Source organism: Triticum aestivum, chromosome 3B (assembly GCF_018294505.1).
Source record: "Triticum aestivum cultivar Chinese Spring chromosome 3B, IWGSC CS RefSeq v2.1, whole genome shotgun sequence".
NCBI classification, from domain to species: Eukaryota; Viridiplantae; Streptophyta; class Magnoliopsida; order Poales; family Poaceae; genus Triticum; species Triticum aestivum.
In genome coordinates this window covers 89974950-89994861 of record NC_057801.1, presented here as the reverse complement: position 1 = coordinate 89994861, position 19912 = coordinate 89974950, and the positions used below count along the sequence as shown (strand labels likewise).

General features: G+C 48.8%; 1 protein-coding gene across 2 annotated transcripts; it reads left to right on the top strand.

The window, feature by feature from the left end:
- Window positions 1-3220: 3220 nt before the first annotated feature.
- Window positions 3221-6672, top strand: LOC123068806 (uncharacterized). Of its 2 annotated transcripts, none has more exons than XM_044491467.1 (3): window positions 3221-3372; window positions 3465-4688; window positions 6379-6672. In XM_044491467.1, the coding sequence occupies exon 2, from the start codon at window positions 3488-3490 to the stop codon at window positions 4667-4669; it is 1182 nt and encodes a 393-aa protein (XP_044347402.1). In that variant the 5' UTR covers window positions 3221-3372; window positions 3465-3487; the 3' UTR covers window positions 4670-4688; window positions 6379-6672. The 2 variants fall into 2 exon arrangements, with proteins under 2 accessions (XP_044347402.1, XP_044347403.1); XM_044491468.1 differs by lacking the exon at window positions 6379-6672 and adding an exon at window positions 5896-6372.
- Window positions 6673-19912: the final 13240 nt, after the last annotated feature.

Genomic DNA, 19912 nt, shown 5'->3' with positions numbered 1-19912 from the left:
GGTTATATTTTCATAGCTTACTAACACCTTCTAGAATAGAACCAACAACTAGCAGGCAAATGCCAAATCTTCCGCGAGAAGCAATTTGATTCTTCTTCCGCGAGAAGCAATTTGATGGACAATTATAATCCTAAGATCTAGCTAGGTGGTGCCAAATCTTCAGAGCTATCAACTAGCGTACTAAATCAACTAAATCAAAATGTTCTATAAATCAACTAAATCAACTAGCCTATTAAATCAACTTGCCTACTAAATCAACTAAATCAAAATGTTCTATAAATCAACTAAATCAACTAGCCTACTAAATCAACTTGCCTACTAAATCAATTAAATCAAAATGTTCTAAATCAACTAGCCTACTAAATCAACTAAATCATATGAACTAAATCAAAATATTACATATGAACTAGCCTACTAAATCAAAATGTAGCAGGGAGGAGGGGTTGTGGATGGAGGAGGGAGGAGGGAGAAGGAGGGGCGACTGGAGGAGGGAGGAGAGAGTAGGACGGAGGAGGAAGGGCGGAGCGAGGAGGGGCCGGCCGGCGGCGAGTTGAGGCAGGACAGAGGAGAAGGGCGGTACCGAGTCCAGCAAGGAGGAGGAGGTGACGGCGGCGCAGGGGGAGGAGGGGTAGGCGACGACGGCCGGTGGGGAAGGACCGGCGCGCAGGGGGGGAGGAGGGGGTTGAGGGGGAGATCGAGTGAGTGTGAGTGTGAGTGGATCAGATAGAGGAGAGCATGGGTGGTGGGAGATAGCTAGTTTTAGCAGTAGCGCGCTATAGGTAAAGGCGCTACTGCTAAACTACCTAGCAGTAGCGCACTTTGAATTAACACGCTGCTGCTAGAACTAGCTTCGCGGCGGGGGCATGGGAATTATTGCAGTAGCGCAGCTTAGAGGAGGCGCGCTACTGCTACTTTTATTTCAGCAGCAAGTTCTAATGGAGCGCGCTACTGCTACATTGCAGCATCACCTTATTTTAAAACGCGCTGCTGGTAAGATCCTGTGTATAAGCTTTTCCCCAGTAGTGATTACTTCTCCGGTGTTCCGATAACCCTTCCGACACTCCGGTTATATCCGAAACTTCTCCGGAACACTTCTGGTGTCCGAATATAGTCATCCAATATATCAATCTTTATGTCTCGACCATTTCGAGACTCCTCTTCATGTCCGTGATCACATCCGAGACTCCGAACAATCTTTGGTACAACATATCACCTAAACTCATAATACCAATGGTCATCGAACGTTAAGCATGCGGACCCTACGGGTTCGAGAACTATGTAGACATGACCGAGACACGTCTTCGGTCAATAACCAATAGCGGAACCTGGATGCTCATATTGGCTCCCACAAATTCTACGAAGATCTTTATCAGTCAAACCGCATAACAACATACGTTGTTCCCTTTGTCATCGTTATGTTACTTGTCCAAGATTCGATCATCGGTATCATTATACCTAGTTCAATCTCGTTACTAGCAAGTCTCTTTACTCGTTCCGTAATACTTCATCCCGCAACTAACTCATTAGTTACAGTGCTTGCAAGGCTTATAATGACGAGTATTACCGAGAGGGCCCAGAGATACCTCTCCGAAACACGGAGTGACAAATCCTAATCTTGATATATGCCAACCCAACAAACACCTTCGAAGAGACCTATAGAACACCTTTATAATCACCCTTTTACATTGTGACGTAGCACAAAAAGTTTTCCTCCGGTATTCAGGAGTTGCATAATCTCATAGTATGAGGAACTTGTATAAGTCATGAAGAAAGCAGTAGCAATGAAACTGACATGATCATAATGCTAAGCTAACAGATGGGTCATGTCCATCACATCATTCTCCTAATGGTGTGATCCCGTTCATCAAATGACAACACATGCCTATGATTAGGAAACATAACCATCTTTGATTAATGAGCTAGTCAAGTAGAGACATACTAGGGACTATAAGTTTTGTCTATGTATTCACACATGTACTAAGTTTCCGGTTAATACAATTCTAGCATGAATAATAAATATTTATCATGAATTAAGGAAATAAATAATAACTTTATTATTGCCTCTAGAGCATATTTCCTTCAGATCTATGGGATGAAATATGAGAGACTCGAATGCATAGCAAAGTATAAGGCGTGGCACGTCATTGTTTGCGGACGTGCCCGGTCACGTCCGCGGGCGTTTGAGTGGTCGGATTTGCTTAGTCCGGCCGTAGATGCTCTAACTTAGCCCATATAGAAAGCGTTGCCTGTGGATAAACTTTATTCCTAGATTTTAGAGGTTTGTATATACAAGGACTGTATAATCCCGTCTTGACCAATATTGCTCTTTGAATCGTAAAAAAGTAAAAAAAAATACTTATCTTTTTCTAGTGATCGTCAAATACTTTTTTTTCTATAACTAGCAAAAGGGTCCGTGCGTTGTAACCGGAGAAAAAAGTTCATAATCTCCAATAGTCATGATCACATTTTGCCGCATCACCGAGATACACTATCACTCTCAATTTCGTGAAATAATGGATTTTTTTATACTCATGAACATATTTGCAATCTTGAACTTTTTCAAATTCATAAGCACTTTTACAAATTTTTGGACATTTTCAAAAGTCTAGAATATTTTCTGAATTCATGAACATTTTGTACTGTTTGCAAACATTTGTTTAACAATTTTCTTGAATCAGCGCACATTTCTAGAATGGACGAACATTGTTTTGGAAATTGGTGGAACAATTTTTGAAATACATGAAGATTTTTTTTGATTTAACGTACATTTTTTGAATCAACGAACATTTTAACAATAAATAAACTATTTTGTAAGTCATGAACAGTTTTTCAATTTTTTGGATATTTTTCCATTCATGAACATTTTATGAATTGGTGAAATTTTGTTCAATTTCATTAACCTCTTTCAATACACGAACTTTTAAAACAAATCACGAACATTTTTGATTTTTTGAATATTTCTTTTCAAAATTTTGAACCTTTTTGAATAACAAAACATTTTTTATAATTTTAGAAACATATTTTGAACCCACAAACCCATTTTATCATTTATTAAATATTTTATTTGAGAATCCTCATTTTTTAAAAATTTCGGAACTTTTTGAAGTCCCAAATCATTTAAAGTAGAAAAAAACAGAGTGACCATGAAATATTATCTGCCTTGCCGGCCCGAGGTGCGTCAAATAATTGTTATGCAACTTCTACTGGGCCATGACCAGGCTACACCAATTCTGATGGGCTAGAGTGTTCAGCCTCTCCCATTCTCAGTCCCAGGCTACAACCCCAACCTCCAAACCCCTACCTCTGGAACCCTGACCTCGCCGCCGCCCGTCCGCTCGCCCCACCGACGCCGGCTATCCCCACGCCGCCCTGGTTCTCTCTCTTTCTACGCCCGCGGGGCTTCATTCGAGCTCACCATTTTCTAGTCACATTACTCAGATAAGCTCTCGTGGTACTGTTTGCAGATCTAGCATTGGCGACCTCAGCGATGGCGTCCTCGTCGTCGGACAAGCGGGGCGAGCTGCCGCCATCGGAATACATCGCCGGCGAGCTGCCCCGCGACGCGCTCTATGACATCCTGCTGCGTCTCCCGGCGAAGGATGTATGCCGCCTCCGCGCCGTCAGTCCCTCGTGGCGCTCTCTCACCTTGGACCCGCTCTTCGTCAAGGCCCATGCGGCCCGCCACCCGGGCCCGCTCCTCGCCACCACCTTCGCCGACGGCGACTCCTGTGGCGTCAGCATCGTGGATCTGCTCTCCGGCGACGTCATCAAGCGGATACGCACCTCCGACCCCGACCTGAGAGTGCAGCGCACGCGCCTCGACCGTGTCTGCCTCGTCGGAGGGCGCCACCCTCTGGGCGTGCCTGTCACCCTGCTCGACCCGGCCACAGATGCTGTCATCAGCTCGTCGCATGACATCTCCATGAAGTATGCGGGTTTGCTGAAGTCAAGAAAGGCATACATGGACTCATGCATTTTTGGGAAAGTCCCCTCCACAGGAGTCTACAAGGCATTCCGGTTCCTTGAAGTTCGCCCTCTGCCTTGTCGGCAGCAGCTATGCGAGGTCATGACTATCAACGGCCGCAGCGCTGGACGGTGGAGGGCAAGACCAGGACCTCCGGGCCGTGTCTTTCCGAATCACACGATGAAAAGCGCAGTCATCGATGGGGTCGTGTATTTTTTGATGGATTTTTCGAACATGCATCACGAATATTCGAAGGGGACCATCAAACCAGCCAGCATAGCTGCATTCAACCTGGAGACAGAAGAATGGATGCCGCCGATTGATGGTCCGGAACAAGTCAACAGCTTATTTCTTCCTGTCTTCGAGGACCCCAGAGATGTGGGGCTTCTCTCGATAACCAATTTGAATGGGTCCTTAGTGGCGGCCCAGGTTCATCATCGTTTACCTCAATCTATGGACCTATGGTTTCTGATGGATCTTGAGAAAGGTCTCTGGGTTAAAAAGTACAGCATAGGTTATTACCGACGTGAGGATCTTTGTAGTTATCCTTTGCTGGTGTTAGATGACGAGAGGATTGTCTTTGTGATGCAATTAACGGGGCTGCTACAGGTTTATGATCCAAAAACAGAAACTTACACAGATTTGTGGCAGCTGGAAGATTTCAAGTCTATGTGTATTTACACAGGAAATCTGCTGAGTCAATAGGCTGGTTTTCACTGCTGAGGTGAGTACTGTATTTGTATGCACATATCTACCATGGGTGAGAGTGAGACTACGAATGAGATAAGCCAGTTCTAAGCGTCATTTTCAATACACAATTATTTTTTCTGATTTAGTTTGGTAATGCTGCTTGCAGCTATGTAGCTAGTGGCTCGCCCAGCTGATGCTATAACAACTAACAATGATATCTAGTCGATTGTTGGTTTAAAAATCAATAAGTAGACCTTCTAAATAATAGCTGCTGATCAGTGCCTCGCTGGAGTTCTGTGAAGGACCTTTAAAAAAAGGATATACTGCCATCTTAGGGAAGGAACTGGCAAATACTCCCTCCGTTCCTTTATGTAAGGTGTATTATTTTTGGCACGGTGACCAAGACACAGAATTATAGACATGTTAGGACGAAATTACCCTTGAAAAATTTATTGGATAGTGGCAAGTAAATCAGTTAATCGAGGAAAGTATAAGATACATGCAATCGACACAGAGATACTTTCCTTCTTTTGCTACAAGAAGGGATACAGACAATCAGGAGAGAGATACTTTCCCTTTTTCTTAAGGGCTAACAAGGGAATTATGAGGAATTAGAAGAAATGCACCTTACATTCTGGAATTTTATCAAAAAACAAATGCACCTTATATAAAGGAATGGAGGGAGTATGTATTTGTAGGTTTATATTAATGTAATTCTACTAGATTAATGCAAACCGTAAGGGCTATTCCGTTATTTTGATTCTTAATGCATATTTGGCTATTTTTATACGCCAAAGTACAGATTTACTGGAGCTTACTTGGCATTAATCTTTACTGTACATCAAACAGAATCTTCTAAGTCATATCTCACGGACTCCACTTTCTTTTCATTCCCCCCAATGATTAGCATGGCCATTAATGTATTAATTATACCCTAAAATAGTCTAGCAACAACAATGCATACCTAGATTATTACCATTTGGATGTTAGTGTGGGTTCTCGTAGTATTTTCTCCTAATCAACCTAACTACCTAAGTAGCACGGCGAATGTTTCTTCAGCCAGTTTTTTGTATTGCTGTATTGTCAATTTATTGTATGCTCTTGTTTATTTTCACAAGCTGGCAAACAGGCAAGCTGGTCAACAAAGAGCGTTTCAGTTATTCATTTTCTTTTTGCTCATTTGAGCTTAAGGGGCAACATAGTTATTATGGTAAAGATAATTTTGAAGAATATTTTTGTAGGCTAACAGAATGTGACATACTAATAAGAGTGCCAGCAGTTCCACCAGGCGCTAAGGATGGTGTGTTTTGGACCCGACGAGTGGTATTCTATTGAAACAGTACCTTATGATTTATACGGGCAAATTTTGCCTTGAATTATCCTTTTTCGTCTAATAATAGTCTAAAATAACGCTGTCCTAGTAGCTGATACACTGAGTATTTTGATTTAGGCCGTGTTTGGCATCGCGGTGAACTATGATATCCTATTTGGTTGAACCGATTTTACATGTCTTGCCATTTTTGTGTCAGCTTTGGGTGTCATCTTCAGAAAAGGAGCTGAAAAATTGCGTTTGGAATTTTTTATGTATTGTGATCCTTCGCTAGTCAATGATCCTTTGTATGCTGCTGAATTCTTATCCCCACCATGGCGTAGCACACAAGTATATCGCTGGCTTCACTCTCTGTTTGGTTGATGTCTAATGTATCTGCTCTTTGCGCTCACAGGCCAAGCATTCTCCAATGTGCATCATCCAAAGAGGCGCCACTCTTTTTCCTGATGACGATGTTGCGTTCTGCTAATTTGTTGGTGAAGCCAGTTTGCTAGTTTGCTCAGTTGTGCTGTGTGAGCCTTCCCACGAGTCCTTTTACCGTCTGTAAAATCTACTTTGCTAGTATGTTTCGCTTGCATGTGTGGATGGGCCATGTGTGACACTGTCCAGGAGGACTCTTAATCATGTATGCATCGAATTGTCATTTATCCTTTTTCTTTTCTGAAAGCAAGACTGACAGTTTGGCTTTGTGACTTTAATTTCAAGTACATGATCTGCAAGTCTTTTTCTTTGGGCAGATTATGAGAATTTGACAAAATTTATAACTTTGTGGACTACTCTCTCCATTCCCAAATATTTGTCTTTCTAGAGATTTCAACAAGTGATTACATACGGAGCAAAATGAGTGAATCTACACTAAAATATGACGGAATCTACACTCTACAGCCTGACCACATTCTGGAAATTTCATGCTGTCATTTCTGTGGAGACCACTGTTATAAGTTCCATTGTTGAAACGCACCTGATATATAGTGATATGACTTGACAATCATTGTTGGATAAACCACTAGGATATGCGCATCAAGGCTGCTTGATGACCTGCATGTTTGGTAGTAGCTGGTCAGGCTGTAGAACTTTGTAAGCAGTACTGTACTTTATTACGTACGTGGCAAAAGCCACTTGGGGTGAATATCTATCTCAAGGAGGTGTGGGCTAAGGGCAACTCCAGCATGTGACCCCATCCCGTCTTGGTGTGTCCGTTTGAGGTAGAACGGACGAAAAGCGCAGCCCAACGCGCCGCCCCAAACGGATAAATGTTTGGATTCGTTCGTTTTCGACTCATTCCCGGCTCAAACTTGCGTCGAGTTTGGGGTGAAACGAACATCGTGCGGACGGGCTGGACGCACGCCTTTGTCCTCCATGTGGCCCACCTGTCGGGGACACTAGCACTCCATTCGCCTTCAACGCCTCCACCATCTCTCCCCCGCCCCACCGTCGCAGGCGCCGCCACTATTCTCTGGCCGCCTCCTCATTGCTCACCCCCTGGCCGTCCATACCAAACCACGTCTTGACATGGCCGCCACCACGCCCGCGCTTTTGTAGGAGTTTTGGCCATCGCTTGGAGAAGATTTGGCTGTCGCCGTCGTAGCCGGTGCCAGAGGGGATACGACCGGCGGCGACGGATATGAACCACGACAGCTTCCGTCGGGTGCTCCAGAGCAGCTAGTAGCCAGCCACCAACCACCCCTGCTGCATCGAGGTGATCATTGTGGCCTCTTTGCCATCACGACCGCAAGGTGTTTGACACTTTGCCCACAAAGGTATGGACAACGGAGATGAATTTTTTTCCACCACTTCATTTATTCATCGGACGATTCGTCCTCAAATGACGAAGATCTTGTGGTGGCTGCACTGGTCGTTCACGACCACATTGAACGACAACTTTCTCGGTACAGGGGGGGTCAGTCCTTGGCCGTGCTCCCAACCTGAAACGCAACAGAGAGAGAGAGGCCACACCCTTCTCTATGCCGATTACTTTGTGAATACCCCGCTCTTTAAGCCAGATAAATTCCGTCGCTGTTTTCGTATGGCAAGGCATCTGTTCAATCATATCCGAGAGGGAGTAGTTGCTCATGACCCATACTTTGAGTGCAAGACGGATGCCCTTGGCAAGCTTGGATTCTCCTCTTACCAGAAATGCACCGCGCCCATCCTCATGCTTGCATATGGAATTCCAGGCGATCTGGTGGATGAGTATGTGCACATGAGTGAGTCAACATGTCTGCTGTCATAGAACAACTTCTGCAAGACTGTGGTGGCACTTTTTGGCCCTGAGTATCTGAGGCACCCAAATGCCGCTGATACAGAAAGGTTGTTGGCGACCAACGCCACTAGAGGCTTTCCAGGCATGCTTGGCAGCATAGATTGTATGCACTAGGAGTGGAAGAACTGTCCATTTGCTTGGCAGGGCTAGTACAAGGGGCATGTTAAAGCGTGCACTGTCATATTAGAAGCGGTGGCTTCACAAGATCTTTGGATATGGCATTCTTTCTCCGGCATGGCATGTTCTCACAATGATATCAATGTGCTGCAGTGTTCTCCAGTCTTCGCAAGGCTTGCATAAGGCCACTCCCCACCTGTCAAATTTGAGATCAACAACCACCAGTACAATAAGGGATACTACCTAGTTGATGGTATAGATCCTCAGTGGTCAATTTTTGTGAAGACAATCTCGAACCTCCAAGGTGAGAAGAGAAAGATATTTGCCCAAATGCAAGAGAGTGCTAGAAAGGATGTGGAACATGCTTTTGGTGTGCTTCAATCCCGATGGGGTATCGTTCGGAACCCTGCACTGACATGGGATGAAGGGAAGCTTTGGGAGGTGATGACTGCTTGTGTGATCATGCACAACATGATCGTCGAGGACGAGCGTGATAGCAACATCTTCGGCCAAGGATTTGATTTTCAAGGTGAAAATGTTGAGCCCCTGCACCAAGAACCGGCCACGTTTGAACAGTTTGCCCAATTTCATCGTGAACTGCGTGATTGACACACTTATTTGGATCTTCAAAATGACTTGGTTGAGCACATGTGGAATCACATTGACAACCAATAGATGTATTGGTTCATTATGTTCATTCAAGACAATTTCGATTTGGTTGTAAAACTATTTTGTTAGAGACAATTATTATTTTTAGACAATTAATATTTGAACGTGCAAACTAGTTTTGAACATTAAAATATGGATATATAGGCATTTTTGGCTGTGGCGGACAGGATGGGGCCAAAGGATGCGTCCGTGCGTTGGGCGCACGACCATCACATCCTAGGACAGGCCCGGACAGGACCCATTGCCCTACCCATAGAATCCAGGCAAAATGGATGTTCGTTTAGGGTCATGCGCTGAAGTTGTTGTAATCAAATCAACATGAGGGACAGGAGGAGATCGTCGCCCAGCCCACGCGATTGCCATTTCACATGGCCGGATGGACTCTCCTCCACGGAATCTGAGGCAGCTAGGCAAGCCGGCGGGCCCCACCTTACCGCACAAATTCTCTGTTATAAGCTCGTGTCACGAGTCATTAGGATGGATAGCATCTGGATCTCGGACTGGTAGCTGTTCATCTCCAGGCAATAGAAAGAGAGTGAGCATGTAGTCGTCATCATCCCTCCCTCCTACTAGAGGCGGGCCAAACTTGTTGCAGTAAGCAGTCGGAAGTCGCCGTGCTAAGGCCCCACAAGGTCAATGCACTAGAACATCAACCGTCGTTGAACCTGCACACACATGAACGAAGCCGAACAAACACCGGATCCAAATGGATCTATTGAAGAACAGCACCGACCGAATCCTGCGAGATCCGACGGAGGCACACCTTCACACCCCCTCCGACTATGCTAGACGCATACCCAAAACGAGGGGCAGATGGGGAGAATCTTATTCCATCTTCAGAGAGTCTGTCTCGTTTTACCGAGTAGGACACAAGCTGAAAAATATATATTCATGGTGATTTTTCCCATACTTAACTTACTTTTCTATCATCATGGTGCAAAGTAGCCGGACATGGATATGACAGGGTTCCCAGGTCTGCACAATTCCACAAGATGACCAGGAGCAAATCGCCGTGATTTATAATATTTGTTGGACGGGTCAGCAAATGCAACTTCGTTTTTTATAGCTCGCGGCAGGCAGGCAGGGGCAGGCTCGGGAATTCGGCCACGCCAGTCGACAGGCAAGGCCCCAAAGCCGGGCGTACGCATAGTACGTCCTGGTCCGGTCTCCACATGGCTACATCAATCGACTTGATGAGTGCGCCGCGGGGCCCGCCTGGTCCCCCGGCCGCATTGCTTGCGCACGGCAGCGCATGCAAGACGTCTCCGATTCGAACAAAACTCGCGGCGATGACATTAGTAGAGGCACCGCACACATTTTACATTCTTGAACCATGTGCGATAATGTATAACATATCGCCAAATTAAATGTTGATGTCCACCTTTTTCACACGACTATAGCGGCGTAATCGTTTGGGATGTCTCTCTGATCAGAAATGTAACGTCGAGATGTAACGATTGAGATTGGGATACATTTATTCTATGGCGATCGTCAATAGTCGCTAGCCCATCCCCGACGGTTTCTGTGTCGTGTGGGAAGGACCCCCCTATCACCCACACTCACTTGGTGACGGTTCCAAATGCCGTCACGGGAAGGGGTTAAAAACTGTTTATATAGCACCTTACGATACGAGTGAAGCTCTAGTGGCGCCAAGTCCCTAGCCTCTGCAGTCTTCACTACAAAAAGATACACTTCCATGATGATACGTGTTTGTCACAGTAGGTCAAGTTTTTTGTCATGCATGTACATCCATGATGATTTTATGACAGAATCAAGATAGTCATACCTGTGCTGTCGTAGAAGTGTTCCATGACATTACCAAAATTATCATCACGGAAGTGTCCACTTCCATGACGATAAATCGCGCGTCACAGAAGTGCTTTCGTCAAGGGTGACCGACACGTGGCATCCATCGTAATGGAATGCCGTTAAGCTGTCGGGTCGGGTTTTGGATCCGATAACCCGTTAACAGCCCGGACCAATGGGAATTTTCCACGTGTAAAATTCTTATTGGCTGGACGAAACACGTGTCAGCTCGTTAGTGGGTCAGATAGGCGCCTATGATATGTCAACACGTGCGACGGCCCACCATTGGCCCATTTAGCTTACAAAGCCGGCCTGTTTGCCTTGGTCAAAAGTTAACGGGCTGGCCCATGAAAAGCCTGTTAATGGTCTCTTCGCAAATAGCCCACTTTACGACCCGGTAACTCACGGCCCGTTAGGGCCTAACGGAAATCGGCCCAACAACGTCATGTGGGCCGTCAAATATAACACCAGCCCGTTTCACTTTCGGCCCATGTATGGCCCATGACGTCTTTCAGCCCATATGAGGCCTTCGTATCTTTAGGCCCTTTAGAGGCCCATGGTGACTCTAGCCCATAATGAACAGTAAATTTCTTTGTACCCGTTAATGGCCCGTGATTCACATGGGCCGTTTCCAGCCCGTGTTAGCTTTCGACCTATTGATGGCCCATACGTTCTTGGGCTCCTTTCCGGCCCTGATTACTTCCGGCCCGTTACTAGCCTGTTCCCCTAATGGGAAAAATTCAGCCCGTGGCAAGAGTCGGCCCATTTTTGGCCTATTAACCCGTTGTGCCATTTCCAACCCGTCATATATTCCGGCCCATTAATGACCCGTTATGCCTGTGATAGAATTAAACCTTTGCTGTCCTCCGGCCTGTTAACGGCCCGTTACCCTGCTGGGCCGATACCAATTACGTCCGTTTACGGCCCATGTAGACCCATTTATCCGACGGCCCGAGGCCCACCGATTCTATGACCCTGTTGGAGGCCCATCTATCGACGGCCCGTAGGAGACCTATGGATCCTACAGCCCGTAGCAGGGTCAAGGTTACCACGGTCTGTATATGGCACATGGTTGTTGCGGCCACTAGCAAACCAGGGAAAAAGAAGACTAGGAAATAAATAAGTCCGAAACTAACGCTAGGCTATTAAGGCGATTGCATAGATTACATCCACTCAGCATCAAAGATCGTCACCAGTGCAAATATAAGGAACACCCTAAACTATACAAAAATGGCTTGCTGTTTTCTTCAGCCGGTGGCTGCACGTGAAGAATAAATTTTGTATCGCACTAAAACAAATTACAACTATAAAACAAAAGGAAGGTTGGCATAAAAGTTAACAGTCTAGTAGATAAATGCACCACCAGAAGTTCAGAAGCTCAGTTCATTTGACCTGACGGTTATGTTTTCATACTGTATTGTCCGATGGAGCACCATAACCTTCGCCTTCATTTCTCCTAGGCTTCTGAACAACATAGCAAATGTCTGATAGTCTGGTTTCAAAACCATGCATATCTTGACGACATCGAACAATGTCTCTCCTTGTTTCACAAAGGGTCTCTGTTAGGGAATGGACTTGTGTCTGGAGCACAGATACAACATTGTTTTGAGCTTTCATATCTTGATCATGAGGCAGTTTGGACGAGTTTGCCTTAACAACCAATCCAGTATTACGCAAAAACGTGCTTTTGGCACTGTTAGTGGAAAGGTACTAACCCACTGCAGCAAGAGCTGACATTGCGGTTATAGTTGCCTCGCCACCTTCAGAAGGTGGCGGTTCCACCATTTTTTCCATAGCTCGCTGAAAAGTTGAGTTTTTACATTAGTAGTACCAGAACAGAAGATATTAAGGAGGTAGCAAAACCAAACAAAATAACTTTGGTCTATATACAGAACTTATTCTGGTGAACCCATGTAAAATATTAGTTGTATTTTATTGCAAAGTACATAATAAAACCAGGTTCCAAACATATGACCATGTACCATCGCTAATGTATTGTCTATTTCTTCACATTGTATTGAGGGCTAAGGATAAGGAGACAAAGTTTATAATATGGTAAGCATAGTATGACATCATTCATACCACAAAACAACTGACAATAGACAAACATGCAATTGTAACATTGTGTGGGAAAGTCCAACAGGGAACCAGATTATAGGTCAAGATCAAAGGAACATCACTCCTCTCTTTTAAACCTTTTAAGGTACAATGATACGCTAACACAATTGTGTATAAAATTGAAAAGAGTAATAGACATTGGCTGCAAACCATGCAGTTCAAGGCACAAGTCAGAGTAAGTAGTAGTTGAAAGGCATGAGGATTAAGGACTTACAACAACGACTTTGACTGGTGTAGTCATGCCCTTCTTCTTGCTGGTGTGACAGTCCTCAAAGATTTGCACACCATTTGGTTCAGGTACTTTTTGGTCCTTGCGGGCTTTCGTCTACATTTGGAACAAGTCAATATAGATCTGATAATATGGTACAACAAAAATAGTGAAACATCAGCCAATTACAAGAGCCTCGCAGTGTGCAATATAGCTACGAGATCCTGTCGTCTGTTGGAATTTCACTTTCGTATGGTTGGCCTTGTTCTTTGAACAGTTCACCTACAAGAAGATAGATTTGTGTGGCACATGCGTAAATAGGACTTCAACATGTGATCTGATCACATATATATATAATGTACCTGATACTTCGAAACAAACCAGTGTTTAACGAGGCCCCTCTAGTCTTCATTCGATATATTTTCCACTTGAGATGTTTGGGAAAGTTCACTGTTAGCCTTGTGTCGGTGTACAAAAGTAGGGGCTCTCCTTTTGACCCCTTTACTTGTGCGCGAGCAGTCGGAGCCACGCGCCACGACCACGCATAGTAGGGCAAAGAAGGGAAGCCGGAGAGAAGCCGAAGGCACAAGACAAACAAAGCAACCTCAAAGACCAAGGCCACAGAGATCGGATGGACGAAGCAGGTTTCCCCGGCAATGACCCTTTCCAGGGCAGCCCCGGCAAGACCCTTGCCGGGGTAGCTCGCCCACACCAGCGGAGCGAGCCACCCTCGAGCCCACGACCTCTGACGCCAACAACCACGTTGGGACAGGGCTCGAGAGGCACCTCCATGGTGGAATGCAGATCTTTGTGAAGACAAAGAATGTTCAAGATCAGATGAGGATTGGAAGGCAACGATCCTCGACAGGGTTCTTGCAGAGGAAATCTACAAGACCCCCGGCAAGGTCATTGCCGGGGACAAAAGCGCACAACGGCAAGACCCTTGCCGGGCCACCCCGCAAGGGCGTCAGCGGGGCCACCGCCAGGCCCGCACCAACCAAGTCTCCACCGCCATTCACATGCAGCTGCCAGCCCAACCATCTGGGCAGGCACTTGCATGGTAATATGCAGCCCTTCGTGGAGGCTCCACCACCGTGCCACCTAAGCTGCTTGCCTGCCTACATGGCACCGCATGCATCGCTGGCCAGGGCACGTGTCGAAGCGAGAAGGAGCGGCGACGGACGGGACGGGCCTCGCCCCCGTCCCTGATAAAGTGAAGGGACACCTAAGCCACGCATTAAATGCGTCTTGTCCTGTAATACAAGCGATAAGATCGTAGTACTGTAGGCCTTTCCACCTCCTGTGTGCCACCGTGGCAGCCCCTTTCGCCTATAAAAGGAGGTCCATGGCGCACTGGAAAAGGATTCAGCTCTTTGGAACCAGGCAACACCCATAGCTAGTTCGAGATCTCAAGAACACTGAATACATCCACCAAAGCAGGAGTGTAGGTTTTACGCATCCTTGCGGCCCGAACTTGGGTAAACCATCCTCGTGCTGATCACTAGTCCGGCTCTTCTCACAACCCCGCACCCCGCAACCGTAGTAAAGATTCTTGTGATCCCATAGGTGTCGTTTCCCAGCAACATCTTTGGCGCGCCAGGTAGGGGGCGCAATTGTGAGAATCTGGTCTAGTAGTTAGCCCAGCAGTTCATCATCGCCATGGCTCTGAAGAAGAAGTTGACCACGGCGATCGGTTCATCTGGGACCGGACTGCCAGTACCGGTGCGGACCAGTAGCGGGCCAGTCGCAGAGAGAACCTGTGGCACGGCCCGCAAAAACCCACATCACCCTGGTAGTCCAGGTCTGGTGGACGGCGTTATTCGTACGACATGCGACGAGCCGGGCGGCGCTGGCTCCAGAGACGGAGTCAGGCCCCCCGCTGGCGGCGCGGGGCCCTCCAGGGGCGTCGTCATGCCGCCAATTGGTGGCGTCGCGACCTCCAAGACGCCAACACCAGCGCCCATGGCGCGCTCTTCTTAGGTCATGCGCGATGAGTAGCGCCGGCCTGCTGGTGACCCTGGGCGCCGCCCTGGGAAGAGCCCCATGCGCCCTTCACAGGATGTGGGGGGCCAACATGTGCGTCGAGGTGCTGGCGAAGGCGGCGGACGGCTGTAGGGCCATGATGGGTTTCCTTCTAATATAGTTAGAAGTCGAAGTGCATCGCGGTCCACCCAGCTTTCGCCGCCACCCACGCCAGCAGAAGCCCTAGCACGCGCGTAAAAGCTCCTCGACTTTCCTCCCGCTGCGGAGAAACTCGACGAATGGAGGGCCACCATCCGGAGCCTCATCGGCATCGCCAACAATGATGAGTTGCGGCCGACGGGACCCGTACGCCGTCGCTCCGTCGAGCCGCTACATGCTAGTGGAGGTCAGGCCAGGGGCGATGCGGCCACGGTGCACTCCCCTCCTCTGCACCGGCCACCGCGGGTGACGACCCGTCGTGATGATGCTCGTGATGATATCTCCATTGCGTCGTCCGACCCGTGAACCCACCGCGACCAACTCCATGTTCTTCGGGAGCGGGCTCATGAGGACGCTCGAACCACCATCGAGCGTCGACGTGACACGCGCCACCAGTCGGACAGGCGGGTAGGGCCCACTATGGACCACCCAGCACTGGAAGGCTATGGTGGCCTACCTTACAAGGTAGGTTGTCCGGCCTTCACCTGTGTGCTGTGGCAGTTCCAGTGGCCCTCCCACCGCACGTCAAACCCGATGTTGGAGAGAAGTACAACTGCAAGACTCACCCGCCGGAGTTCCTCAGCATCTACACCATCGCGATGCAAGCTACTAGGGCCTGCGACGATAAGGTGCTTGCCAACTACTTCCCGTTGGCACTCAAGCCTAATGTTATGTCATGGTTGATGCACTTGCCAATGGACTCCATTTCTTCTTGGGCAGATCTGTGCCATGAGTTTGTTGGCGCCTTTACCGGAGGCCACCAAGCTCATGGCTAGCCGAGTGATTTACATATAATCCCCCAGAAGGAAGGAGAAAACTTGTGCAAGTACATCCAAAGGTTCAGCCGAGTGCAGTACAACATCCCCGACGTTCATCCCGCCGCTGTGATCAGTGCATTCCACCAGAATGTGCGCAATCGTAAGATGCGTGAAGAGCTGGTGATGAACAAGGTCAAAGATGCGGCCGAGCTTTATGTTCTGGCCGATCGGTGCGCTCGCGCTGAGGAAGGAGGGAAGTACCCCGGCAAAGATGCCGGCACGGAAACTGACTCCACGAACGATACCGCCACCCGGCAAAGAAGGGCCGACGCCGTAATAGGAAGTGCAAGGGCAAGGCCACGCTTGCCATTGAGGGATCCGACGACGCCGGCGCCACCAAGAAGACCAAGGCGGGCGACCCCGGCAAGGAGGTTGCCGGGTGTGTCGCTTGCCGGGCCTTGGAGGCTGCCGACAAGCCACGGGGCTCCGGCAAGCAGTATTGCAAGATCCACCGCACCAAGGGCATTGACCTCCAAAACTGCCGACAAGTGGAGCTGCTCGCTGAGAAGCAGAAGGCCGAGTATGAGCGTTGGGACAAGGAGAAGGGCCAGGATGGTGCCGAGGGATCCGGCAAGAAGCGTGGCGGCCAAGGAGGCCGCCGCGGCAAAGATAATCAACAGGAGAGGCCCGCCCGGGGCCGCGACAAGAAGCAAGAAGACGATGATCGTGATGAGGACGATGAGTCTGGCGAACACGAGTTCCAGAAAGCCACAGAGGCCATGTGCATCGATGGTGGCGCCTCGCTGCATACATCCCGCCGCCAACTCAAGCAGTGGGTGCGTGAAATCACAGCGGTGGAGCCATCGTTCGACGCACGGAAGCCGCCGAAATGGTCCAGCACGCCCATCATCTTTGACACCAAGGATCACCCTGACCGCACTACTACGGTCGGGTGTTTGCCGTTGTTGGTTTCACCAACGATCTGCAACCTCAAGGTGACAAAGATGTTGGTTGACGGTGGGGCCGGTCTGAACTTGATCTCGCCTGTTGTGGTCAAGAGGCTACAGATCCCTGATGGAGACCTCGAGGAGACGGGCATGTTCCAAGGGGTTAACCCGGGGAGGAGCCAACCAAAGGGAAAGGTCACGCTGCCCGTGACGTTCAGAGGTGAACTAAACCACATAACGGAGAGGATTGTTTTTGATGTAGCCGAGATCCCCTTGCCCTACAACGGGATCCTCGGCCGCCCGACACTAGCCAAGTTCATGGCGGCTTCACACTACGCCTACAACATGCTCAAGATGCCCGGGCCGATGAACATCATCACAGTCCCCTCCGACAAGAAAGATGCATTGATTTGCACTGACCAACTCTACCGGGAGGCAGTCGCAGCAGCTGCCACTAAGGCACCTGCTCCTGCCGGCGGAGCCCTGGGAGGGAAGAAGACTGGCGAGACCCCTCGCACCTACTCCGGCAAGCGCACCTCTTCGGGGTGTTGTGCTCCCATCGAGGATGTGCCAGAGAGCTCCACCGACAAGAGGAATAAGTCCAGAGCTGCACCACCAGAGACCAAGAAGGTGCCCGTCAAGGAGGACGACACGGGGAGAGCTTTTACCATAAGCTCCACCCTCGACAGCAAATAGGAAAGCAAGCTTGTCACCTTCCTGCGGGCAAATGCCGATGTGTTTGCATGGAAAGCCTCCGACATCCCCGACGTTCCCAGGGAAGTGATTGAGCACCATTTTGCTGTCTGTCCTCATGCCTGGCCCGTCAAGCAGAAGGTCAGGAAGCAAGCTCTGGAGAGGCAGGAGTTCATCACGGAGGAGATCAGGAAGCTAGAGGCGGCAGGCTTGGTAAGAGGAGTACTCCATCCGACATGGTTGGCCAACCCGGTAGTGGTGCGCAAGGCAAACGGGAAGTGGAGGCTGTGTATTGATTACACAGACATCAATAAGGCTTGTCCAAAGGATCCCTTCCCGCTACCGCGCATCGACCAGATTGTTGACTCCACGGCTGGGTGTCACCTGTTATCATTCCTCGACGCCTACTCAGGGTATCACCAGATCTTCATGACAAAAGAGGACGAGGAGAAGACATCATTCATCACCCCATGTGGTACGTATTGCTTTTTACGGATGCCTTTCGGGTTGAAGAGTGCTGGCTCAACCTTTGGAAGAGCAGTCCAAATTGGTTTTGAGCCCCAGCTACATAGAAATATGGAAGCTTATATGGATGACATAGTGGTCAAAACCAAGGACAAAGCAACACTTGTGCAAGATCTAGAGGAAACATTTGGAAACCTGCGCAAGATCAACCTCAAATTGAACCCTGAGAAGTGTGTCTTCGGCGTCCTGTCCGGCAAGCTTCTCGGGTTCTTTGTGTCGCAGCACGGGATTGAGGCAAACCCAGACAAGATCAGGGCCATCGAGCAGATTGAGGCGCCCAAACGGATCAAGGACGTGTGTTGGCTCACTGGCTGCGTTGCCACCATGAGAAGATTCATCTCCAAGTCCGCGGAGCGTGCCCTTCCCTTTTTCAAGATCTTGAAGAAGATAGGCCCAGTGGAATGGACTCCGGAGGCCGAGGCAGCACTGCAAGACTTGAAGAAGTACCTCTCCTCTGCCCCGGTGCTGGTTGAGCGAAGACCACAAGAACCGTTGCTGCTATATCTAACGGCAACAAATCGAGTGGTTAGTGCCGCACTAGTAGCATAGAGAGAGATTGACGAAGAGGCAGCTGCAATGGCAGAGTCCACAGATGGCGGGCCAGAACCATTCCTGGCAGAGCTCGGTCCCGGCAAGACTGAGTCCCCCGCAGGGGCTGACGCCAGCACGGCAGGGCCCGCACGGTCGGGCGAAGTGGCACAAAGGAAGAAAATGGTGCAGCACCAAGTTTACTTCGTCAGCTCCCTCTTGCAGGGGGCTAGGTCGAGGTACTCAGGTGTGCAAAAATTGCTCTTCGGCCTCCTTATGACCTCGAGGAAGCTGCGCCATTACTTCCAAGCACACAAGATCACCGTAGTCATCCGCCTCCCGTTGCAACGGATACTGCACAACCCAGATGCGACAGGGAGGATTGTGGAATGGGCCCTGGAGCTGTCAAGTTTCGGTTTAAAGTTTGAGAGTACCTCGACGACTCAGAGCAGAGTCTTGGCGGAGTTCGTTGCAGAATGGGCCTCGACGCCTGACGAAGAGGTACAGGAGACCACTCTTCCCGGCAAGGAAACGAGCCACAACTGGATCATGTACTTTGATGGGGCCTTTTCGCTGCAAGGTGCCGGTGCTGGTGTGCTACTTGTCGCACCCACCGGAGAGCACCTCAAGTACGTTGTCCAAATGCACTTTCCCCGGGAGATGTCGACCAATAACACCGCCGAGTACGAGGGTTTGCTTGCCGGTCTAAGGATCGCGGCGGACCTCAGAGTCAAAAAGCTCATCGTCAGGGGCGACTCACAACTCGTCGTCAGGCAGATCAACAAAGATTACCAAAGCCCATTGATGGAAGCTTACGTGGATGAAGTGAGGAAGTTAGAGGAGCACTTTGATGGTATACAAGCGGAGCACGTCCCTCGGATGGAGAACGACATCACTGACTACTTGTCAAAGCGCGCTGCCCTCAAGCTACCTGTGGAACCAGGTACTTTTGTGCTTCAGCTAACTCAACCATCCGTCGAACTGTCAGCCAGGCAAAACAAGCGGAGGAAGCTAGGCCCCAGCAAGTACTTCCCCTCCGAGCCTCCCTGGGCCACTGGCGAAGATACCACTATGAATGCCAGCCTTGCCGCGGGACAACCGACTCTGGCAGGGCC

Coding starts and splice junctions, on each gene's coding strand:
- LOC123068806 (XM_044491467.1), top strand. CDS start 3,488: ATGGCGTCCTCGTCGTCGGACAAGCGGGGCGAGCTGCCGCCATCGGAA.